This window comes from Microtus pennsylvanicus, chromosome 17, assembly GCF_037038515.1.
Source record: "Microtus pennsylvanicus isolate mMicPen1 chromosome 17, mMicPen1.hap1, whole genome shotgun sequence".
Taxonomy (NCBI): Eukaryota; Metazoa; Chordata; class Mammalia; order Rodentia; family Cricetidae; genus Microtus; species Microtus pennsylvanicus.
The window spans coordinates 25109659-25136142 of record NC_134595.1 but is presented as its reverse complement, the minus strand read 5'-3'; the positions used below and the strand labels follow the sequence as shown (position 1 = coordinate 25136142).

Here is a 26484-nt window from a genome sequence, read left to right as displayed (position 1 = left end):
TATTATAATTGGTATTATTGGTATTATATTATATTATTATTGGTATTATAATTACTTAAAATTTTGGTTTGTACTGCTGTCTACCCTTTAATTCCAGAAACTCCTCTGTGACCCTCTGACCACAGCCCTAAGGATGTAACTCAAGTCCTTGCCTTCCCCACATCTGCTCTGTCAGTTGGCAATTCTGTCACTTCTGAAAGCACATATATTTGTTTTCCTACTTGCAACTAGAGACTATTCAAAGCTCCTTACCAAAGAAGACATCTACATCTTCTTGGGAAAGGAATGACCATGCTGTATAGCTGGCCTGTTTATTTTCAAAATATATGAATGTTTGGAACTCAAGAAATTCTAAGTATTATTCTGCTGCAGTAAATTTTCTTAAAGAAGATGTATTTTGTGTTTTAACAGTCTGTACATTATAGGAATATTTTTGGGAATATAGTCTATGTCAGTTACTTCCCATAAAATAAAAATCTGAGCAAACTATCTGGTATAGGAATGTTTTCTAGAAAAGAAAAAAATAAAAAAAATATGTCACATCAACAAATTAAAAAAGAAAACAATGTTAGCAGTGTTGATTCTTGCTGGTGGGACTTTTCTTAACGATTATTCATGGTGGGTAGTTGGTTTCAGCATACACCAGTTAACTCCACAAATCTCTAAAAGAAGAATTCCTCTTAACAAATAGAAATTAAATATTAAGAGTTTTTCCTCAAACATTTATGATTTCTACACAACGGTTTCAAGCACCGATGAGAAACAGATACTTTTGGTGCAAAATCAGTGTGTTGTATAAAAATGTTTTCTATGTGCCCATGAGATTTTAGTATGCTTGCAGAATTCTGCTGAAAGCAGTAAGATCATCAATGGAATACAATGTTGATTAAAAATTTCATGCAACAAATCATCCTACTTTAAGTAAAATAAACTTGAAAAAAATATATTATTCTCTAGACTAAAATTGGAAAAAGTTAATAGTAGTAGAAAATGTTAATTGGTAGGTAGCATCAACCCTCTAGTTCTGAATGCTGAACTATAACCAGTTAGTGTTTTAGTTATTCACCGTTATTCACATTTGCAGTTTGAGCAAGTACATTTTGAATCTTTAATGACATTATTTGAGTCTAAACTCAGTGTTAGGTATTAATGTTTAAATAGTTCTCTAAAATGTCATTAAAATTCACTGCCTAAATGTGAACTAAGCAGGGAGATACTAGCAAACATGGCGATCAGAATGGGGAAAAATCTCAGGAGGCCTCAACTCTACAAAAGGAACTGCAGGCAACTGAGGAAAGTTGGCAACAGCAAAGGTAGCCCTCTCCAGGGAGGAAGCACTCTGATTGTCCAATAACAAATGTTTGGTCCTGTAAACATACAGGTAATTTTATATGGGCTCAGTAGGTTTATTTATGAATATATATGCATACACAAATGCATATATGCATGCCATAGCATTAATGAAGAAAGGCTGTGACTTTGAGGGAGTATAGAGGAGGGTATTTGGGGTGGTTTAAAGGGAAGAAAGGGAATGGAAACATGATTAAAGTACAATCTCAAAAACAAACAAACAAAAGTATTGTTATGATGACCAAGGAATCACTGTCCATACAATTGATTAATGAGAATCTGTTCCAACAAATTCTTAATTACTTCGTGACACTATCTCTTTCCACCTTTATGTTCCGCAGAAGAGGGAATGGATCCTTGTGCCGATGTCATCTCTACAACAATGACAAAGAGCAATTTATCTCTATAGCAGCATGCTTCAAGCAACACAGTCTGCTTCCATTACGAAAACAATCTGACCTTGACAGTGAAAGTCTATACTCTCTGAAACAAAAGCAGTCTACGTTCATAAGAACTGACTAGCAAGAGTGGTACAGTCGGCCTAGACATTACGTAACAGTCTGCTGGAGTCACCCACATGGTCTTTCTGGGACAGTATGGAGGACAGAAGTTGAAACGGGCTTTGTACTTGACAGTTTAGATCACTGGCATTGGATTGATGTTCTCATCAGAAATAAAATTCTTAACAATGGGAATAAAGCTAGTTAATGCTACGGCTGTGTTGAAGCCTCCCGTGGACATAAAAGGCAGTATGTGTTTGCTCAGTTTCTCTGAACAGAGGTGTGATTTATCACCTACGTGCTTTTGGAATTGAGTCCCACTGTGTTGCCTTTGACACAGTTGTGTGAGGTGGACAGTGTCAGAGTTATTAAGAGGAACGGGATTCTGAAGTGCTTGGACCTCATCTTCTTACCCCCCAAGCCACACAAACACAGCCACAAAGCCTTGGCGATTATTTTTCTTTTACTCTAACAATTTAATTACTCTTCCCTAGAATAATTGATAAGCTGTTTACATTTCTCTATACAAATAGCTCGTTTTCTAATACTGGTCAAATATTTTAAGGTACTAATTTCATAATTGAGACTAAAAGCCTTCCGAGTTACATATAAGCAAAATATTTTTAGGGTTAGAAATCCATTTCATATAAAGAGTTTCTACCATGTTATACAATATTTATTTTACCCACAAATTTTCACAAGGTGATATCAGAAGAGAAAAATTTTACTATTTTTCTTCTCTGTGTTTTAAGATGCCTGTTTGTTTTCTAATGAGAAAAAAAAAAAAGGATGTAGATTTGGGCGGGCGGGAAAGTTAGGAGGATCTGGAAGAGTTGGAGGAGTGAAAAAAATCTGAATATAATGTATGAAAACTAGTTTTTCAATAAAAATAATTTTGGTTAATGACATGGTCAGAACTTCAATTTATATCTTGAGAATTATAGCTTGGAGCTATTGGCAATGCAAGCTCTATAATATCAGTAACAATAATAAGCACACTGTTTGCTTGAAGTACATAACTGATGATTAAATGTGCATTATCAATGATCCAAATAAACCAAATATCCATTTCCTATATAAATTAGACTATCTTAGTGCAGATTAGTTCAATTTCAATTAGTATATAATGTTCTATTTTCATCCTGAAAGTTCAGAGAAACAAAAGAGTTTCTGGGGTTAGTTGTGAACTGGGTACCCTAACTAGAAGAGTGAATCCTATAAGGACAAAGATAGACTGGTTTGCTTTTTAAAGAGAGACAGAAAGAAATGACGGGAGTTAGATGAGCCTTCTCATCTAACTGAAACGGGTTGAGGGGATGGGAAACCACATCACTATATTTATGCTTTTTTTTTTCAATTAAAAAGGAAGAACAAACTGCAAAATTTGAGAAACACAGAATAAAAGCCATTGTAATGAATATAGCTTATGAACCAAATGCATCAGCTTCCTGTAGCTTTTCTATGTACATATATATGTATATATATAATGTACACTTCTGCTGTGATTGCTAAATTGCAGCATGGCATTTGAAATATTATTAAAATCAGAGTTTTTTTTACCATGCTAAAATATTTAGAGAAATTTTGGAAAGTATCACAATCATAAAATACCATTTTAAACTATTAAATTAATAGATTAAATAAATTGCTTAAAAATAAAATATTTAAAAGGACACTGGCAGATAATATGGAAAAGAAAAATAAGTAACTAAATTATATTACTCAGTTGTTTTTCTCAGACCATAAGGCAAATTTGTAGTGGTTAGTCTTCAGGTTCTAATTAATATAATCCAGTTGCTATTTTTAAAAACTATGTATATATTTTATTTTTGAAATTACAATATAATTATATCTTTTCCCCCTTTCTTTACTCTCTTCAAATTATTCCATCTGTGCCTCTTGCTACCTTACTATGTTACAAATTTATGACCTCTTTTTCTATGATTGTTGCTGTGTGTGTGTTTGCTGTTATGAAAAGTAGGAACACATTTAACAACATACAATAGAGAAGTATATGACTTGTGAGAAGAATACAGAGAAGCACTACTCAAGACATTTTTGGAAAAAGGAAACAGAGACAGGACCTGCCTGAAACTTGAACTTTTAAACTGAGATTGAGAAAGAAAACACAAACTGTACGCAGACCACAGGGAGAACGCCTGTCCAGGAAGTAACCCAGTAACCCACATTTTAAAACATGTCATTAGCATTTCGATCACTTTGAATCCACTCATGTGAAAGTCTTTAGTTATGAGGTACCTATATGGTCATATTTCTTAGTATAGTGTAAATAATGAAAGCCACAAGGAAACAATATTGTGACTAAAGTTTAATTCATTGGCAAAATGATGCTGCCTCGGGTAGCTCATCTGAATATTCTCAGAGAAAGAGAGAAATACTGTTTCAGAAAAAAGTTGTCTTCAATTTGAAACAACTACTATGCTTCATTGTCTTGCTAATCAAAAAGATTAAACTGGGGCACATGCTTTATAGAGAAATATTGCAGTTGTACTGCACATAGGTCAAAATAGAAGCCATATGGGAATGTTTGAGAACAAGCTGAAATCAAAACAATTAAGCCATCTTCTGAAATTCTTTGTAATAAATATTTTTTCCTTTTCCAAATCTTTCCATTTTTTTTTTAAAACATGACTTTGAGTTTATTCAGTACTCTGACACAATTTGTTTGAATGACTGTGACAGACGCAATTTCCTCAAGTGTACCTAGGAGATATTTCTGCCTATGCTTGATTGGACACTCTGCTGGGATCTGGCCTGAATCACAATTCTGAAGGCTAGTGGTGCACACATGAAATTTTCCCGAGAGAAATACCTTACATTTACACAGCACTTGATCTGTCTTTGCACACGATTATGTAGGGAGATTTCCGCATCTGAATGACAAACTCAATAACTGAAATTTTAAATTTGTATTGTGTCATTAGTAAAACTGAAAAAATGCTTCATTCTATAAGGCATGCGGAATTTTTGTTGTTGTTGTTAAGATCTATAACTGTCACAGGATCTAGCACACCAAGAACTCTACAGTTTCCTTCCCTTTATAGAAACATTTCTGTGTCAAAGTAGAAGTCTACCACACAGAGATACCTCCTGTAGAGAGAAGAGAGCAGAAATTATCCATGTTTAGTTTCTTCTAACTTAATGTATCTCTCCTACCTTAGTTAAGAATTATGCTCCTGTGGCATCTGTAAAGTAATAATACATACAAGTGCTTTTAAGAGTAGATGACAAGAGAATACATCAACTGCTCAGCAAATTTCTGGAAACTTTAGCTCAAAACTGCCTACTTCACCATAATTTTATTTGAAGGATAATGTAAAACAAGAAATAATGATGCTATCTACACAACTGTAGATGAGTTAGGATATTATGCTCTATGATGAATGGAAGAAACAATGAGAAATTTAGTCACTTGAATAACTAATGCAGAAGAATATGTTTTCAACTCAAGGTGAAATTACTAGAATAAGTTCAAAAATACACATCAAATAACAACATACTTATAAAGTAGGGGATTTTTGTTATATATCTGATAATGACAATTATCATTTCTGAGGACTGGAAGACATTCCTGGTTTCATTTGAGTCAGGAATATATTGAGACTAAGGGAATTCACTGTATGTTCAAAGTGTGGTTTGTGTGACTGTTTGTTTAGGTAGAACCACATTTTGTTTCCAGTACAGCCTTATTGGGTAGCACAATTCATCAAGCTGAAGCTCCTTCTACCTCAGTTTTCCCAGTGCTGTGATTATAGGCCATATTAAACCCTGGAACCCCATCTCATGTGTGAATAGATAACAAAGAGCATGAATGGAGTAAAACAGATAATCACTTTTCTGTTACATAAACTACAATTAATGCCTGAAATATTAACATATTATATGCACTTGCTAGTAAATATTCATATACTTACTAGCATACCAAGTAAGCAATGCCAATATACATAAATGTATATACGATCACATAGAGAATATACATGTTTGTGCTATGGCCACCTTATCTTTTACCTGTACATTTATTTTGTGATCATTATATTAAATTTTAAACATTTTGTGGACTTCCAAATATAACATTAGTTTTTGCATTTTCTAAAAAGAATAAAAGTGCAAATTAATTATTTAATATACTACTTAGGATAATGTGTTATGAAAGTTGTACTAGTATACAAGCTTTCTGTGCATATATTATATATAAATAATGTATGGGAAGATAAAGGAATGCGTATTTAGTCCATATACATGCTTATTGCCTTTTGATATCTATGTAAGCAACAAATAGAATATACTTAATGATTTTTAAAAAATTTATATTTATTAAAATAAAAAAAACTTTACTTTTATAAGAGTACACAAAAGGACTAAATCCAGCATCAACATGTCAATTTATCTGTCTGCCTGCCTATCTGTCTATCTATCTATCTATCTATCTATCTATCTATCTATCTATCTATCTATCTAATTTCTATTTATCCACCCATCCATCTATCCATCCATCTACAAATCTATTTACACATCTACCTACTTACTTGTTTATTCATCCATTCATGCATCTATATATTAACCTTTATATGCATGCACACAAACACAACTTTGTATACATGTATATGTGTATAAATACATCTCTTTAACTGTGAGGAAGAAAAATTTAGCTTGAGTAGTAATTGTTTTAAAGTGTATAGGAATGATTTTTATTCCAAAATGTACTTTATACTTTAAAAGTGAATATTTATGAAGGCTGGGTCTGCTTTCATAGTAAACAAAAAAATTGAGTTAGTTTTTAAGAGGCTGTAGACAAGAAACACCTAGGAATATTTAAGAAAACTTAGCACAAAAGTGAGCATGACATGAGAGTTTTACATATCATGTATACATAAATTTATAGTTTTGAATCAATAAAATTCAGAGGACAAAGAAATGTAATTGTTATTAATGTCTTAATTTCTATACTCATTGTTTAATGGTTAGAAAATATGGCACGTTTACACAATGGAGTACTACACAGCAGAAAAAAATAATGCTACCTTAAAGTTTTTAGGAATATGTACAGATCTAGAAAACACAATATTGACTGAGGTAACCCAGACCATAATATGTACTCACTCATAAGTGATTTTTAGACATAAAGCAAAGAAAAACAGCCTACAATTCCCAACCCCAGAGAACCTAGACAACAAAGAGGACCCTAAGAGAAACATACATGGATCTAATCTACATGGGAAGTAGAAAAAGACAAGTTCTCCTGAGTAAATTGGGAGTGTAGGGATCATAGGAGAGGGTACAAGGGGATGGGGGACAAAGGGAGGTCAGGTGGAATTCCCCTCTGTATGCTATGAATATGTTTTATTGCCATTGGTTAATGCTAAACTGCTTTTGGCCAATGGCTTCACAGAATATAGCAAGGCTGAAAGAAATATAGAGAAAGAATGGGTGGAGTTAAGGAGATGCCATGTAGCTGCCAAACCTCATTGGTAGGCTTCAACCTTGTGATGATGCACAGATTAATAGACATGGGTTATTTTAAGATATGAGTTATCTAGCAATACACCTAAGAGATTGACCAAGCAGTGTTTTAATTAATACAGTTTCTGTGTGATTATTTTGGGTCTAGGAGACTGGGAAACAAACAAGCGGCCTCCTATTATAGGGAGGGGAGTGGAGAAAAATATATAGCTCTATAAAGACAATAAAAAATAAATAAATCTGAGATTTAAACCTGTAAATAGTTTTACAATCCCAAATTAGCATTGCAAATTCCTTACTAATAAAAGTCCTCAAAAATTTTTGCCTCAGCTGAATGTGTCAGGCTTTGCTGATTTCCCGTGGGAGACCTTACCTTTTCTGAGGTGTGGATGGGAGGGAGTAAACTGGGGGGAGGTGTGGCAGAGTGAGAGGAGGGAAGAAGGGGCAACTGTGGTTGATATGTGAAAATGAATAAATTTTTTTTAAATGGGGAAAATTCTAACAAAGACAAAAATCGATAAAAGTTAAATTAAAATTTTTACAAAAATCTAAAATAGTCTGCAAAGAAAAGGATCAGCAGACCCAGGGAAAATAGGGGCAGCATGAGAACAAGGCCACTGAATCAACTTAATGGGGCTCTTGGGGGCTCACTGAGATCAGTAAACCTGTAGGGGCCTGATCTAGGTCTTCTGCTGAGCAGTTTGGTGTTCTTGTGAGATTCCTAACAGTGTAATTGGGGGTTAACTCTGACTTTTGCATGCATATGGGATCCTTTCCCTCATACTGGGTTGCTTTGTCCAGCCTTGATATGATGGTATGTGCCTGGGATTATTGTTAACATATTATGCCATGTATATTGATGTCTCTGGGAGGTTTACTCTTTTTGCAGAAGAGACCAGCTGATGTGGGGGTGGATCTGAGGGAGAGTGGAGGTGTGGAGGAGAGACTGGCGTCAGGAGTTAGGGGAAACTATGATCAGGATGAAATATATATGAGAAGAAAAAAAATGATACTAAGGAAATTTCATTCAAAAATGTACAATGACTTTAAAAGACATTAAACAAATTTTATCTCACTATTCAGTATGTACATATAAACTTCTATATATACAACACTATGTTCCCTGGGTAGTGGCAATGAAGAAAAGCTGGCAATTGACCAACCCAGCTACCACCCAGGCAAAGAACCAGGGTTTTGAGTCGGCCCACCCCAAAATCCACAGAATCTATGAACTGTTGGAGCATGTGAAGGGCACTAACCTAGAAATCCAAAAGAGCAGGATCTCCATGACACAGGGCAACAGAATATCCGAAAAGAGACCCAGTGAGAGCCCATTAGCAGTGGCGTACCAGGAACAAGAAGCCTCAAGCCCCACCAATGACTCAAAAATGCTTGTGACTAAGGATGAATGGATGGGGTGTGAAAGAACAAGGAAAGATGTGGGACCCAATGCATGATGTGAAATCCACAAAGAATCAATGAAAGTTAGAAAAACAGTAGGATAATCATGAAGCTCATGAAGCATAGATTTTGTACTATTTCCTAGGACTTTCAAAAATAGACAAAATAAACCCATTCTGTAAGTTAATAAATGATGATTAAGCCTTTATAATGAAATTTCTGAATTCAGTGACGTGTGGGTGTTTTATAGTCAATTTTTCATATTCTTGCTCCATATTCTGGTAACCATTAGATTTTAATCCCAAATATTCATTCATCTACTAGGTTACCTTTTGCTATTTTACAAGACTTCTCTATTTTTTTCTCTGGTTTCATTTCATATGACTTTCAAAGATAGATCATACATTACAATAACACCTAAGACTTTCCTGAACTTGGGGGTTTTTAATTTATTTTTTAGTGCCAAAAAAACAAAACTAAATTAAGTCAGAGTTTAAGGTCAGTAGTTTCATAACATAGTCTGACTGTATAATAACTTCCAATTGATCCTTATATTCAGGGACCTTGGTACCCTTCACTACGTCAACATTGTCTTTAACTGCAGCACTCAGAAAAGCCATCGTGATTCAGCCAGCATCATAGTGATACTCTATGGAAACTGTGTGTTCTGCTCCCTTAACCTTTCATCAGTCAGTCAACACCAGTAACCAATAGAGGACCTGAAACTATTTCGTTAAACTGTTTAACCACAGGTTTTCAGATGAAAAAGCCAGTAGGACTTACCGCTCTAAATATGTAAAACTTATCTGTTAGATTTTGATCTTGTTAATTTCAGATAAGTCTTGTTTTATCATTGCCTTTTAATCTTGTTTTACCGGTGTTTACAGTTTATTATTCTCTTTCAGGATTCCAGCTACACAGAACATGTTGAAATGACACGGCACACTGCCTGTAATGTTAGTTTTATAACTCCTTATATGCATTTGCTTTTTGATACACCATGTCTACAACTTTCAATCTCATTTGAAAGATGACTGGCTACCCCAGAACTATTTTTTATGCATACCACCTTTCAGGATTCCATCTCTTTACCTTAGAGGAAGGTACACAGTTTTATGAGTAAGAATGTCATAATACACCTTCTAGCAAAGTCAAGAATCACTCCGGACAAAACTACAGAAAACATGGTGACCACAGTTTAACACGTCACACATTATGGCTATCGGATTTATCTCAAAGCTCTTTGTATTACAGCACTTAGTAATTATTGAAATGGTTTTCCAAAATAACTATGTGAGAAATATAAGTAAGATGAAACATAAAATATTGACAACTGAAGGAAAAATAATTGATTTTTTTTACACTTTACAAGGTGAAATAAATATAACTGTTGACTTAGTTACTATAAAGGCAAGGCAGAAGATTCACTTGAGTGTCCCAGGAGTTAGTTGCCTACCTAGGAGGGAGCAGATGCTTTCAAGCACAAAAAGAAAACAAAATAAGACATGAAAATTTCTATAAATCTATCATTAATATTTTGTTAAGTATATTTGTTTCTAACTGGTTAATAACTTCAACTGTACAGATGAACTTTCAATTTCATAACTTGTTTTGGTATTTAACTGCAGAATATTAGCTAGAATCTAGTGAACATATATCAGTTGACATATTAAATTTGCTTTATGTTTGTTCTAATCGGGAGTTGAGTATGGGGTTTCCAGTCCTAATCATTTATCTCTGGAGAATATATGCCTAAAATTAGAAAGAAACCTATATTTAAGAACAATGTGATACTCAGCACTGATAAGAGTTTTTAACATAATGCATTCAAATTGTAATCTCTGTTTGGAATATATAATTCTTTCAGTCAAATTTTATTAAAAGGATATTTGATCATTTAGAAATAAACGCTGATTTAATTATAGTCTAAATGAATATATATATATATATGAAACCTGTCATCAAACATAGTAATGAATATTGAATAATTTGATCCAATTATAACATTTAATTGTGAAGAGGATAGTACCACGTAACGATTTCTGGAGGCTTAAATGGGAAATGGTAAACATTTTCAGGGAAAGGTTTCAATGATAAAACAAAACAAAAAACTTGAGAATAGTTCCTATTATACAAAGAAACTATTTTAACTCTGGACTTGATTCATTTGTTTTTTTTTTTAGGAATTCTATTCCTGTATTTATTTGTTCTCCTAAACCTGGTATTTATGTCCCCATCCACCACGTCCAGCCTATATCTTTTTTTTTCCTGTGAGTAAATTAATTAAAATATCTATTCATATGCAGGATGTGACATCCCACATTCAGAAATATTATTGTATTTCACGCATAATAAAGGTGATTCCCTCCTAGCAAATTCCCAAATTACTTTCCCAGCCTGTGCTTCAGTATTCACAATGGTCTCTCTCTCTCTCTCTCTCTCTCTCTCTCTCTCTCTCTCTCTCTCTCTCTCTCTCTCTCTCTCTCCCTCTTCCCTGTTCTCTCTCCCCTTTCCCTCTTCCTCCTCTCCTCCAAATCCCATGTTATTTGTCTCACCAGTCTGACTTTGATCCACCAATCCGTTCTTTATTAATCATTACAATTATTATTCTCTTTTTAAATCTAGTCAAATAATAAGTCTGCATTTTAAGCTTTTGCGAACTTGAGGAAGAAATTACACATCCCTGCCAGTATGCTCTGCTACAATGTCACTGAAACATCATATGCCCGTGGGTCCCCCATACAGTCTCTGCATTTACCAATGTTTTCTTCATATTTATATGTACAGTACTTAATACTTAAGACACATTCATAAAGAAACAGAAATATTTATCTTGAGTCAATTTATTTAACACACTTACTGTGTGAATAATACCACTGACCTTTCTGTCATTTCTGATTTTTAAGTAATGGATTATTCCTTATATAATTTTAGTTATGAATTCATTTTCTTAAAAGGGAAATGGTACCCTAATTTGTAAAAATGGCACGTGTGATACTGGTATGGAGCATGAAGATGGTCTCAGTTAAACTCCTGTCTTCCTGATTGTCCTCTTACATGTAGATAGTTGCTTTCTTAACAAACCTAACACTTGTTTGCCCATCGCATTGCCTAGTAGACATTTAGCATGTCATCAGTTTTACCGCACATTCTTATTACCCTCAGTCACAGGAAGAAATAAAAATCAGTATTTTGTTCATGAGCAGGCATCATTGTCAAACTCAACAATTTGCGTTTCCACTGCGAGAAAAAAAAACTAAGTACACAAATAAAATTCATATTTGAAAATATAGAAAGCACTATAAAATAATGAAAATGTGTTTACTGTGGAGGTCTTACTGATGCTCCTTCCTGGCTAGAGAAAATCTTTAGTTACGCGTTCCATTGTGCCAAGGACAGACTGGTCCTTTCCAGCCACTTACCCTCTGACAGCATGGATAAGTCTCAGTGATGGATAGGCAGTTCGCACTTTCAGCTTATTCTTAAGGATTAATGCATTAACCCATTCCACGTGCTTCTCTCCTCCTTTGACCATGAAAGCAGGAATCCAAAGGACACTGTCATTCAGCATGGAAAGTCTATGCACAAATTTCTCTCTGTCACTCTCATTCCGAAAACCTCCAAATGCTCTTTGCACAACTGATGGATTCATGGTAATAAAATCTGATTTAGTCCCCACATCTGCAGCAAACTCCACCACGGGCGCTAGATTACACCTGAGGAAAAATTAATGGAAAAACGAAAAATAAATACGAAAAATTCACTCGTAAAATGATGTGAATGAAAAGAATGAGGAACTAGCATGTTTCTTATCAATAAGCATATCAAAGCAAAACAAAAATCTTCCCAAATCTGCCTGGCGAAATTACATATTCAATCAATCAACAAAATATTAGAAATATTACTTTCAATAAAGAAGTTAACTCCCAGTAGAGCTCCAGTTCATCTAATCTGTTAAGAAGTTTGTTTTTTTGTCTTCACAAATCTGTATAACAGGAGTTCATAATAAATGAATTTATAAGGATAAATCTACGAGGGCTTTGTTGTTATGCAGCAGGAAATCTAAGTGATATGTTGTTCACGTAAAGAAAACATAATATACTTTCTGGTCGGCTCTGTCCTGTTTGTCGAGCTTGAGTCTTTTCCACACCTTTATAATTATTGCTGAGTAATTTTGACTTTTTAATACTCTGTGTTAAGGGAGTCTATACAATTTGTGTAATACTGTCCACTGCCTTCTATAGACCTCTATATTGAATAAAATAACAAAATAAAATTATGTTTTTTAGTCCGACGTCCCGAGATTTTAGATGTGTAGGAGAAATTTCCTCTCTAATCCTTCTGAGGCTACCCTGTAGATTCTTTCATTCCAGGGCCTTCTGCATCCCTGGGTTCATATCAAGGAAAGAAATAGGATATGTGTTTCTGATTTTTACCATGAAATCAAGATGCTTTAAAAAGAACCTAGACCTAACTTTATTCATGCAGCATGATCTCACTCTCATATTGAAAGACAATGTAGGAAAGTATCTTCAATACATGCCGAACTGATTTGTGATACGGTATTGAATATTTCATATTAATCATGAATCAAGAGACCCTTATTACACTTATTTTAGCTTGGTGGTATGCATGCTTCAATTAGTTTGTAACACTTAAATTTTCTTCAAACAAGGCTTTTTTATTCTGTAAAAGAAAAATGTCTTTCAAATGCATTCCATCTATGCATTCATGAAAGCACACCTGCCTATATCTAAAATACAGCTTCACCCCTTTTTTGTCAATCCCTCAAAAGAATGAATATAAATCTTATAGTTCATTAGTTTTACTAAATTCTTTATTTCTCTTCCATGAATTTACACATCAATTAAATTCCAAAAAACTTAAATTTTAATTAAAATGGAAATTGTGTATCCTACTGTAGAAACATTGTCTTAGATATAAGCCTATATCTCTCTTAGTTAACATATGTTATTTCATAGATCTCTTACAACTTTATCTATAGCAATAGATATTTTATATCTCACACTATTAGGTAAAGTCTTTATTATCTAGGGTGAGCTATTAAAAGGGGAAAGGAAAAATATTGACATTTAATATTTGCATATTAGAAATTAAAGGTAATATTTTAACATATATCTATATGCACGCTGTGTCATATAATAGAGATTTTACCTATTCTTAGTCCGTGTCACTAATTTACTAACTGTAAATCACTTCTTTTATAATGGAGACAGTCAGAATAGGAAAGCCCTGAATGGCTGTTGCACTCAGAAAAGCAGAATTTTCCAGGATGGTGTACAAAAGAATAGAAAGTATATTTCACCTAATACTCTAATGTGAACCATTGTCAAAAAAATCTGTTATGAGAATCATGGCATACTTAAGATCTAACACCTGATATTATTTGTTTGAATTTACTGGGTAACAGGATCTCCATGTAGCCCATTTTTTTCCTCAAACACCTATAGATAGTTTTAGCCTTATATGTCTACAGTCTAAAGGGTAACCATGCGCTCCAGATTCTTCTGCCCCCACCTTTCACATCAAGTGTGCACAGAAACATCTGAAATATTCACACCTGCATCACACCAATATTTAAAATATATAACATGTTAATCAATCTGATCATAATTTGAATTTGGATCGTGTAGGGAAAAGGCTATTCTCAGGGTTATTATTATAGATGATACCTCGAGTAACATGCAAGATCACAAATTAACAGTAAAGCTGACAAGATCCTGTCAAGATAGATGACATCATACATATCTTACTGCTAAAAAAGAAATAAAAATCACCCACAAAACCTCAGCAGATGATTTCTCTTTGTAGATAGCATCTATACTTCATGATACCAATAATATAAAAATAATCGGGAACAATTCTGCTGAAGAGAGAGAAAGTTTTTATTGCTGAATCATCTGCTGAGTGAGAAAGAGTTATGATTATTATGTTTATATTCCCTAATAATCCCATAATTCCTCAGCAAGCACTATTTAACATGAACTAAACACAGTTCTGACACACAGCTATGTGGGCATGTACGTGATAAATGAACATCATATTTAAGTACATATAAATTCTTACCCATAGACCCATAGATTAATGTGTCTCTCAGCCCTCATTGGGGAAGCCTCAATGTGAAGTAGACAGTCATTAACACAGAGACCCACATTGGGACAAGACACCCAGAATAAGGAATTGTGGTAGGCTTAGTCCTAAATGGATCATATATGTCACACCCCTCCCTCCAAGCCTTAAGGATCATTTTGGAAGAGGAAAGGCTATAAGGTCTAGAGACGATGCTTATACAGTAAAGCAGATGCAATATGAAGTTACAGGAATTTTTTTTTTAAAGAAAAGATAAAGTTTTTTTTTATTTTAAAATCTTTTTTTTTATTATTTTATTTATTTTATTTATTTATTTATTAAAGATTTCTGTCTCTTCCCCGCCGCCGCCTCCCATTTCCCTCCCCCTCCCCCAATTAAGTCTCCCCCCAGCCCGAAAAGCAATCAGGGTTCCCTGTCCTATGGGAAGTCCAAGGAACCCCCACCTCCATCCAGGTCTAGTAACAGGAATTTTAACAGCATGAATAAAATCTATGAAAGCTTAAGCCAGGTCAAATCCCACATGGAGAGGAAGAATGGGCACAAATTCCTACCCCAGGAGCTATTGCCAATTGATAGCTGCTGGGGGTTGGGGTGGTTAGTTCTTTTAAGAGTATAGCACTTCCTAAGTCTACTGCCCTGCAGTGGAAGCCCACATATCCAAGGATGTATGAGGAACACAAACTGGACTTGATGGGTGGAAATAAAGAATACAAGGTTGGACAGGCACTGAAGGAGGATTGGACCTGTGAGGAGTGGAGAGGGGTCTGAATGATCAAAATTATTGTTCAAAATTCTCAAAGGACTAATAAATAATAAAAATTAAAATTTGGCAGAACCTTAAAATAAGAAGAGTTAAAAAGAAATTCAACAATTAGAGATCAGTACTAACTGAAGACATTTTTAACTTTGGAAGCATAAAGACTCCTCTATAAAGCTTTGGTTTGTTTGCTTGTTTGAGAATAGGGTTGATCTTAAAGAAAAAAAAAACATGCTTAATGCAAAAAAGTGAAGTTCAATGGATGATGATGACATAAAGAACATTGTATCTCCTATGAAGGTCAAAGCTGTATCTATAAATTCTCACTAGCTTGACTGCCAAAAGGCATTTCGACCTGCTAACGTGGGTGGAAGAGAGTTTATCCACACAGAAAGAGCTATAGAAATGCAGAGTAGGAAAAAGTGTTCTCTGAAAAGAAGCACTTCAGTTGGTAATCCAGTTCCAAATAGTGAGCTCTGAACACATACATACGAGTACGCATTATACAGGCTGAGAAGGTTATATCGAGGAATATATGTGCATATACATATATGCACATAAAAATTAACAAATAAAATGGGTTATATGATATGAAAGAAAAATAAGGAGGGTATTATGTGAAGGTTTGGAGAGTGGAAAGGAAAGGGTAAAATGATGCCAAATATTATAATTCCAAAAATAAAATTACAAAAAGAACAACTGGAGATGGTAGAATAAAAAATAAACTTAACCATGGTATTCTAACAGCTTGAGCATAGACCAATCAGGCTTCAAGAAGAATGGTAGTAAATATAGTGATAATAAGGAGACAAAAAGATACACCATAAAATGTAGCTTATGTTGGCTATAAAAGGCCATTTTGCCACTGTTGTGGAAGTGAGTAGCCTGTTTCCCCCTCCCCCCACTGGAAATAAAGAATAGAACCATGATGACTACATGTAGCTGGCAAATTACTATACACATAAGACAGATATCTAGTCATATAATTAGGTGAACATCACATATTCAAGTAAAATATTTAATAATCTACTATAGTGAACCAGCAGTACTTCCCTGTAGCAGTGCAGATAACTAGTTAGCCTAGATGCTGAAAGCAGCAATGTTGCTGATAAAGCAAGACTGTAACTGTCTCTCAATACAAAGTTTCATTCTTTCTAAATATCTTCTTTGAAAGTGAAGAATGTGGGGTTAAACAGAGTGCCTCAAACAGTCACGAAGTGCTGTTTGGTTACTCAGTTTCTTCTTAACATTGTAAGACAGAGGTGGCCAATTTCAGAATGATAGATCTTTATAAGCCAAACTAGTGTGAAAATATGAGCAGTTATAGCAATGAGTTCCTTTGTCTTTAATCAAATTAATTTTGTATTTTCAAATTATTCTTAACAAATAAAAAATTTAAAAATGCACAAACTTGGAAGCCTTGGCAAGCTTATTCTTAACTTATAAATTCTGTAATTCCGCATTATTGACAGCATTTGCAGGAATGAGATGGATCCAACTATATGGCAGTATTGAACTTTCTTCTGTGACCCCATACTGTACATGATTGTTTTTCCATAATGCTCATGTGAAGTGAAAGTGCTTCTATTTTTCAAGGCTATATAAATTATCTTATAATCCACAAAGAAAGTAATAATTGCTGCATGTATGATTCCTAAAGGATCATGGAACTCCCGAGCAAGAAATTACTTATTGGATTTATCATCATTCTCAACAATTCTCTTATATTATGTTTCTATATTCTAAATAAATAGAATATCTCTCATTTATTCATTCGTTGAGAACTCACTGTTCAAACATAGCACTATGTTCAAAATGCTTCCCTAGCTGTTTTCATGGTCATGTTGTTCTTCAAGGATCTTATTAATCCTAAATATAATGCGGACAGATATTATCATTACTGTCAGCAAAAACTTGGTCATTCAGTTATTCACTGTTTATTCGCTCAAGTGTTTTTTTTTCAAATTTATACTATATATATACTTATTCACTGAAGACTCTTAGCTGAAACATGACGTTCTGTGTATCTGGACGGTGTTAGTTAAATACTTATACAAGGTATATTAAATTAAAAGAAGTGGTTCTGAGTGGGTGGTATTAAGTATTTTCCATATCCGTAGTTAATATTCAAACAAGCTCCATATATGTATGTATTTATTGCTGTGGCCAAATTCACCTACCTTTCTTTGAGTTAACATTAATCTCTCAGCCACAGCTAGTGTTAGTATTTGTCAAACCATATCTGTCCCATAAAGGAAGTTTTCAAGATATCTGCAATCTTCTATCTTAGTTCTCAACTTGAAGAGTCAAGCAGAGGGACAGAGAAAGTCTTCCACCTGTCATATTTTAGACTTTATGTTGATCTCGATACTGTTGATAAAATTGGAATATATGACTTGCCAGCCAACTCAGTTTTCTGGGATGAAGTTCTGAGGCTCCATATAGACGTAATACCAATCAAATGAAATGCATGAAAGCTTTTGAAGAAAATAATTATCATGCATTAGTAAAAATATCAAAAACCATCTGATAAAACTTTTTATTTTCTTTTTCATATGAAACAGAAATCCATTTACATGCGGGTATTTCTATCTGAAAACAAGGTGTAAGAAACAAAACCGGAAAGTCATTTGCTTGTCACAGGGCAGGGTGCCTTGTCCTGTCTTAGGACTGGAGGGGGGAAGGGGAGTGTGTGAGGGAGCGGGAGAACGGGAGGGAGTGGGAATTTGGACTAGTATTTTTTTTAAAGTAAAAAATAGTAATTAAAAAAAGAAGAAACAAGAAATATATGCATTTTTCATAAAGTGTTCCTATACAAATATACAAACACACAGAGATAACTGCCACATGTGAATGTTGTTATTGATACAGGAATTGATGAAATCCTCAACTGGATATAGATGCAGAGATGTCACCTCATGAAAACACTGATGAGTAAAGACAAAAGAATTTTAAGAATTTTTTTTTACAAACTTGGGTAATCTTTTGCATTACTAGAAAATGTGGAGTGAATAGTGGTCTTCAATGTCTAAAGGAATCCCACTCTAAAATGGAAGTTTTATGCACAAAGAAACCTTTTAGACTGCCATTCTTGTACCTCAGTTAGACAAAGATGGAAATGTCAGAAGTGCTACAACCACAAGGATATTCTAGAATGAACGATTTAAGAACCACCTATGAGTGAGTACATGTGATAATTGTCTTTCTGTGTCACTCAAAATAATATTTTCTAGTTCCTTCCATTTTCCTGTAAAATTCAAGATGTCATTATTTTTTCCTGCTGTGTAGTACTCCGTTATGTAAATGTACCACATTTTCCTTATCCATTCTTCAGTCAAGTGGCATTTAGGTTGTTTCCAGGTCTGGCTATGATTTAAGTCAAATAAAATGTTAAACACGTCTGACATTTGCCCAGATTTGTGTTAAACTTGAAGAATTAGCAGGCAGTCAGCATATTTTTGTTTTCATCTACCTTAACCAGTATACTCTAACTCAAACCTATGTGGCTGATGATAAACTATTTTAAGTTTAATTTTTCTCTTTTATGTTTTCTCTCTTTGTAGATTCTCAGTATAGAAACAGAAAACATCCATGAAATTGTATATATATGTGTGCCTATATATACACATATATTCCATTTTGAATAGAAAAAATTATTATTCAGTAAGCAAGAAGCAAGTTTAAAGGTTCATAGACATGCCTAATTGTACATAAAAATGAAAGTACAGATTGAAATATAATAATCAGGAAAACAAAGCTGTCACACTGAAACTTAATAACTCATGTATGATGAGCAATTTATTGTGATTATAAAAACTATTTATGGACACTGATCATGTGCCAGAAATCTTACTGTCTTTGCATATAGTATAGTGTGATTCTAAAATAGTCACATAATAGAGACACCTGTGTCAAACATTTCCATTGACATAAAAACTGAACCAAAGAAAAACTGTCCAAGATTTCATGTCCTGTAACAAGAACAGGCAAATTTGAAGCTCATGCTCTTTCCACTGTTCTTAGGCAATAGGCAACTTCTAGAGAGAATTTGGTCACAAGTTGTGTTACAAGTGATGTTGAGAATGACTATGATCTCCATCACACTACTGATTCCAAGTGTATTGACTAAAGAGGAGTTCTATTTTCCTCACTCTTCTATGTACTCCTTCCCAAAAATCAGGTGATTTTTTCAATAAGAGTTGCCTTAGGTGAGTGGGATGTGTTTATCTTATTATAAAATTTAATGTGAAAATATATATAACAAAATAATTATATTTCTATTCATCTCCTGCAAAATTCTATCATACTAAAGGCATGAATATTATTTAAAAAGTACAGGAAAAGTAATTGATGAAAGAATAGAGAATTAGTTTTGGAATACATGTATTTCTCTGATGACAGATAATAAAAATGTCATAATACTCTGTAAAATATTTTTAATAAGTGTATGAGTAATACAAAAAAGTTCACATCATCTGGGACTTAAAGGAAGGCACTTAAACAAGACAAACTATCCAAAATTTTAGATAAAGAAAAAAACAGATTCCTTCTTATTATATTAACATTATTAACTTTAGCACGCCAATAGACAAGATTTGGAGAACAGGACACCATTATAGAATGTTTCCTTGCAAATTCACAGTTTTAATCAAACTCAAGCTACATATTTATCAACTTTCTCTTTAGGTTCTGGTTAATATTTCGTGGTGTGGCTAATTCAAGTCAGTATTTGTTTTTCAAGAAAGATTCAAATAAGGGGGATGGGGAAGATTGAAATACAGCAATAAACAGGGGGGACAAAGTGGGGTAGACACCACATGGACAATGATAGGCAAGAATTATTTTCCTTAACTAAAACCTGAATGCTTAGTAATCAAAGATTGTGTACTAAGCAGTATTGGAGACAAGGAAAAGGTGACTTCCATTTCCTCTGTGTCTTTTTATATTTATAGAGGAAAATTCTGAAATGTCAACAGACCGCAGAACTCAAATTGGGGCACTACTCATCCGGTTCACAACCGAGTCCTCATTACCTCAGAGTCTCAAGGTATAAACTCAGGGAATATTTAAGCTTTCATCCCTCACTTATTAATAGTCATAAGCACACATAACTGCAAGACAATATGTAACAACAAAATACCAAACTGTTAGAATACTTTTCCTAGAAAGTAAGCAACACTTAAATAATCTTTAATGAAGTTGGCTTCCTAGGATATCTGTGTTTTATAATTCAAGGCTGTCCTTTTTTTTTTCTTTCCTTCTTCTACTCTCACCTCTTCTGTTTGTGGAAAGCAGTTAGAAACCAACTCTAAGTAACTTAAATGGGGAGTTCTTTCTCGAATGGATAATAAAATTGCCATAGCTTTTTTAGATCTGTTAAGTCTCCAAAAGTCTCCTGCAGAGCACTTATAGACATTTGGAAATCTCACTGTATTCAAGACTTCCTCTCATTGTTTAAGGCCACAAATAAGAACATCTGTTTAGATCGCTTGGTCACAGGGCCCTTCCGTTGTTGTCAGGTACAGAATTAAAGTAACTGCTTTGTTTTCATTTTACAACTGACAGCAGGCCCTTTACTGTGTGAGTAGACCTATTCCAGATAAGAAGATTGGTAAGTCAGACTTCAAGCAGTTCTAGAGAGCAACGAATGCCCAAATAGTCACTCAGCATCCATATGCAGTGGCTACCAGTTTCTAGAGATTTAGTACCAAGCAAGTACATGCATTGCCCCTTAAGTGAGCCCAATGACGAATCCTATTTGCACAATGAGAAAAATTACCACCTATCATGCCTTTTGCATGAACTCCTGTCTCCTACTGAACTCCTCCCGGGCTGGCTTTGAAACCCTTCAGATATGCATGCACACAGGAAACACTGTCTGTAGAGTTCTCTTCATCCCTCTGAGTCATTTCCTATTTCCTGTTACTCCTGCTGCCCCGACAAGAGCAACATCTTAGAGATTTCTCATAATTTTTCCTCTTTCTACTCGTTTGGCCTCTGATGGTTTGTTCTTTCCTATTCCTCCATACCCTTTCTTTTTACTCCGCCCTGTTCCACCTTGGCTACATCTTGCGTAGATTTTTCCTAAAATTTCAGTGAGTTTGTAACTTTTAATTTCATCTTTCTCTCATCCTTTGTTAACATTTACTATTTGCGATCATTCTCATTTGCAAGGCTTCACATAAGTGAGACTTTAATACACTTATATTCCAGAATTTATTTCAGATTTTTTTTTATAAATGACAAATTGATTAGTTAAGATTAAGCATTCATTGGCAGGAGTGGACCTTCAGAAGCAAGTCTCAAATCATAGGGTAAGCAAATATCACCCTTGGACAAGGAGCTAGCTGTCTTGCTTTCATTTGAGACAATAGTATCAGTCTATCTATCTATCATCTATCTATCTATCATCTATCTATCTATCTATCTATCTATCTATCTATCTATCTATCTATCTATCTATCTATCATCTATCTATCTATCTATCATCTATCTATCTATCTATCTATCTATCTATCTATCATCTCTCTCTCTCTCTCTCTCTCTCTCTCTCTCTCTCTCTCTCTTTCTCTCTCATTATCACACTGTTTGCTATGTCAGTTTTAGCATTAGACTATGTATTCCTCAGACCATATCTACTTTCTTTCTTTGCGTCATTCATGTTCACCAGTAGTGAAGTAAATAATTTGCTAAAAAAAAAAAAAAAAAAAAAAAAAAAACAGGACAGGTAGTTAAATAGCTTGCCTTGAGTGTATGAGATTCTGAGGTTCATTCGTAAACCCACATGAAAATACCAAGTGTAGTAGTACACATATATGACTATGTGATGTGGAGGCAAAAACATGGGATCTTTGGGGCTTACAAATCAACCAGTCTAGCCAATTCAATGTGCCTCAGTCCAATGAGCAGCCCTAAAGGAAAGGGGTAGTATTTTTGAGGATGCCATTTAACTTTGTGCTCTGATTTTCATGCACACTTGAACACAATTGCACACAAACAAGCACAAAAATGTGCACACATGTACACATACGCATATAGCATATTTGACTAAGTATATGGAAATATTTGGTATCCATAGATTCTAAAATTCATTGCAAACACTTAAATATAAATGCAAACATACACATACACAGAACTATAAACACTGAATTTCTCATAAACACAACAAAGTACAAAAGTAACATGATCATAAATCCACTTCTCTGAGGAGGAAGTTGGGTCACACAGGGCTTCTGAGTAGGCCTTGGTCATTTGTCTCAGAGCCAGAGCAGCAGAGCTGTCAAAGTACCTAATCTATGCTAAAATATGTTTAAGATTTGAACTACATAATTAATTAAATACATAGTTATAAAAACATATGTTCAATTTTATGCTCCTTGTTATCAGTGTAGAGATCTACCATTATGATAATGAATATGACCTTTTTATTCCACCATTTTCATAAATCTCTAAACACTATCATATGACTAACTTTTTGTCTTTTCACAAATGTGAACACACACACACACACTCCCAAGGCCAGCTTAACTTGAATCATTATAACTATTATATTCCTTGATACTACATATAGTCTTAAGACAAAGTGTATCTGCTAAACTCATTTTAAATAAAAGGATAGTCTTGGATTTTATAAAGGAATTTAAGAGAAAAATTTTCGTATTTCACTGTCTTTGCCTTAAATAGTTATTCATAATTATTTTAAATCAAACACTGCACCTGGATTTTTGCCTGATTCTCAAACTCTGGGGTTCCTACAGATATATAAGCTAAACAATCAATAAAGGTCACCTAACTCCCCCCCCCCCCCCCCCCCGCCAAACACACACACACTGAGATGTCTTTGCTATATATGATTTATTTAACACTGGGTCCTGGAAACTCGATATAATTCTCAGAAGATTCAGACAGTCTCTTACTCTCTAAGCCTCTAGGACACTATCAGGTTAAGTGAGTAAGCAAAGACATTTCACGTTCTTATGCCAGAAGAAGGAAAGAACAACTGCACATCCATTGCATCATTCTTATTCCAATAGCATATGGTGTAGGTCTTGTCAACAGTCACACGTTAACATGACTGAAAGACCTCTATCCCTCCCATATTGTTCTTGCTCTTCCTATCTCATTTTTTACAAACTTCTCAAAATTCCATGAAAAAAAAAAACTTCCCTGAATACATTCTGCCATCTCTAGTCCTATTGATATCTTCTTGGGTGAGGTACCACCACATCTCGTTGAACTATTATTGCAATTAGTTTCTAATTAATTTCATTAAATGAACTAGATTCATTGGTGAGTCATGAATTAATTTGGGGTCATGAATGAGCAAGTTTGGAAAACTGGAGAATACAGGAGATTAGGATAAAAAAAATGAGAGTATTCCCATCACATACTTTATGAAAATTTTGTGTAATCATTTTAATTACTGCTCATGTGTCCAAATACAGCAATTGCAGTGGTAGGAGTGACAGCGGGGCTAGATAATGATGTAAAATGCATTATTTATTATTCACCATTTTAAAAAGTTATTCAAAGTCGTTGCTCGCAAGGACTTTCCGTCTGTATTCAGCTTTTGCAGAGGCATTCTGTGGTTAAATGCACATTTTATCATGCTGTTCTCGCAACTCAAAATTGAAATGGCTGCAGCCAAGATTCTAACAGTGGCTTTCATTACAGACCTCCCATTTCCCAGAGATTTCTTGTATATGCACTTTCTATACCTTATACTCTAGTGGCATTACCTGACACATGGACATACAGTTTCTACCACTCTATGAATGCCAATGTGTACATGAACCATTAACTTGAAAATGTCCTGTGGGTTTTTTTTCTTAAATAAGGGGTAATACCCATTTACAGTGTTTTAGAGAAAATTGATAGCATTAAGTTATTGGGCTACTCTGAAGTATTTATTTATAATGATAAATATAGTAAATTATGTAGAAGAAATATGTTCAATGAATTAGGAAAACAAAAGAAAATGATGACCATTATCTAATGTACTTTGTATGTGAATGTGTTCATTGAACAATCCACAAATACTCATCTTGAAATTTCAGAGGTACTATGTTCCAAACCATAAAAAAAAGGGGGTATTGAACTGAACAGAGAATTTTCAACTGAAGAAGTTCAAATGGCCAAAAGACACTTAAGGTTATGCTCAACCTCTTTAGCAATCTGGGAAATGCAAATCAAAACAATTTGGAGATACCATCTTATACCTGTCAGAATGGCTAAAATCGAAAACGCCAATGACAGCCTATTCTGGCGAGGTTGTGGAGTAAGGGGAACACTCATCCATTGTTGGTGGGAATGCAAACTTGTGCAACCACTTTGGAATTCAGTGTGGTGGTTTCTCAAGAAACTGGGAGTCAACCTAACTCAGGATCCAGCAATTCCACTCTTGGGAATATACCCAAGAGATACCCAATCATACTACAAAAGCATGTGTTCATGGCAGCACTATTTGTAATAGCCAGAACCTGGAAGCAACCTAGGGGCCCCTCAATAGAAGAATGGATAAAGAAGGTTTGGCACATATACATCTTAGGGTTCTACTCAGCGGTAAAATATAATGATATCTTGAATTTTGCATGCAAATAGATGGAAATAGAAAACACTTTACCGAGTGAGATAACCCAGACCCAAAAAGATGAATATGGTATGTACTCACTCGTAAGTGGATATTAGCCACAAACAAAGGAAATTGAGCTGATAGTTCGTGGTCCTAGAGTAGCTAAATAAGAAGGTGAACACAAAGAAATACATATAGTTATCCTCCTGGATATTGGAAGTAGACAAGATCGCCAGGCAAAAGTTGGGAGCAGGGGGGTGGGGGTGAGTTGGGAGGAAGGGAAGATGGGGAGAGAGAAGGGAGAAGGGGAGAATGGGAGAGCTTGGGGGAATGGGATAATTGAAATGGATGAAGGGTGGATATGGGAGCAGGGAAGAAGATATCTTAATTAAGGGAGCCTTTTTAGGGTTGGCTAGAGTCTTGGCTCTTAGAGGGGTTCCCGGGTGTCCAAGGGGATTTCCCCAACAAGGTCTGTGGGCAGCAGAGGAGAGGGTGCCTAAACTGGCCTTCTCCCACACACTGATGAATGTCTTGCATATCACCATAGAACCTTCATCTGGCAAGGGATGGAGATAGAGACAGTGACCCACATTGGAGCACTGGGACTGAGCTCCCCAAGCGCAGATGAAGAGCAGAAGGAGGGAGAAGATGAGCAAGGAAGTCAAGATGGCGAGGGGTGCGTCCACCCACGGAGATGGTAGGAATGATCTAATGGGAGCTCACCAAGGCCAGATGGACTGGGTCTGAAAGAGCAAGTGATCAAACCGGACTCCGAATGTGGCTGACAATGAGGGCGGACTGAGAAGCCAAATATAATGACACTGAGTTTTGATTCTACTGCATGTACTGGCTTTTTGGTAGCCTAGTCTGTTTGGATGCTCACCTTCCTAGGACGGAGGGAGGGCCTTGGACTTCCCACAAGGCAGGGCACCCTGACTTCTCTTAGGACTGGAGAGCGAGGGAGAGGGGGATTTGGGGAGTGGGAGGAAAATGGGACGATTGGAGGAGGTGGAAATTTTAAATAAATAATGAACAAACAAACAAAACTTGAAAAGTTGTAATCATGTGCTGGCATACTTCTTATAAAATAGATAGTTGTTCCTAGACTCATTGTTTGAGAAAAACATGTATCTTTGGCATTGGATTGAGAAGGACAAAGAAAACAATGTTACCACCTTGTTGAGATTCCTAGAATTTCATTTTTAAAACCCTGTAGCAACTCTTCTCATTGTTAGCACAATCGCATCACATTTTAAAGATTACTTTTACTACTTTTAATGACACGAAGATGTATATGTTTGCATGTGGGTATA

At 34.9% G+C, this 26484-nt stretch overlaps 1 protein-coding gene across 1 annotated transcript in view; it reads right to left on the bottom strand.

The window, feature by feature from the left end:
* St8sia4 (ST8 alpha-N-acetyl-neuraminide alpha-2,8-sialyltransferase 4) overlaps positions 1-26484 on the bottom strand; it is a 90942-nt gene that overhangs the window by 32605 nt on the left and 31853 nt on the right. The window contains exon 4 of the mRNA XM_075951539.1: positions 12155-12448. Within this exon, the coding sequence (XP_075807654.1) occupies positions 12155-12448 (294 nt within the window). The remainder of the gene's footprint in view (positions 1-12154; positions 12449-26484) is intronic.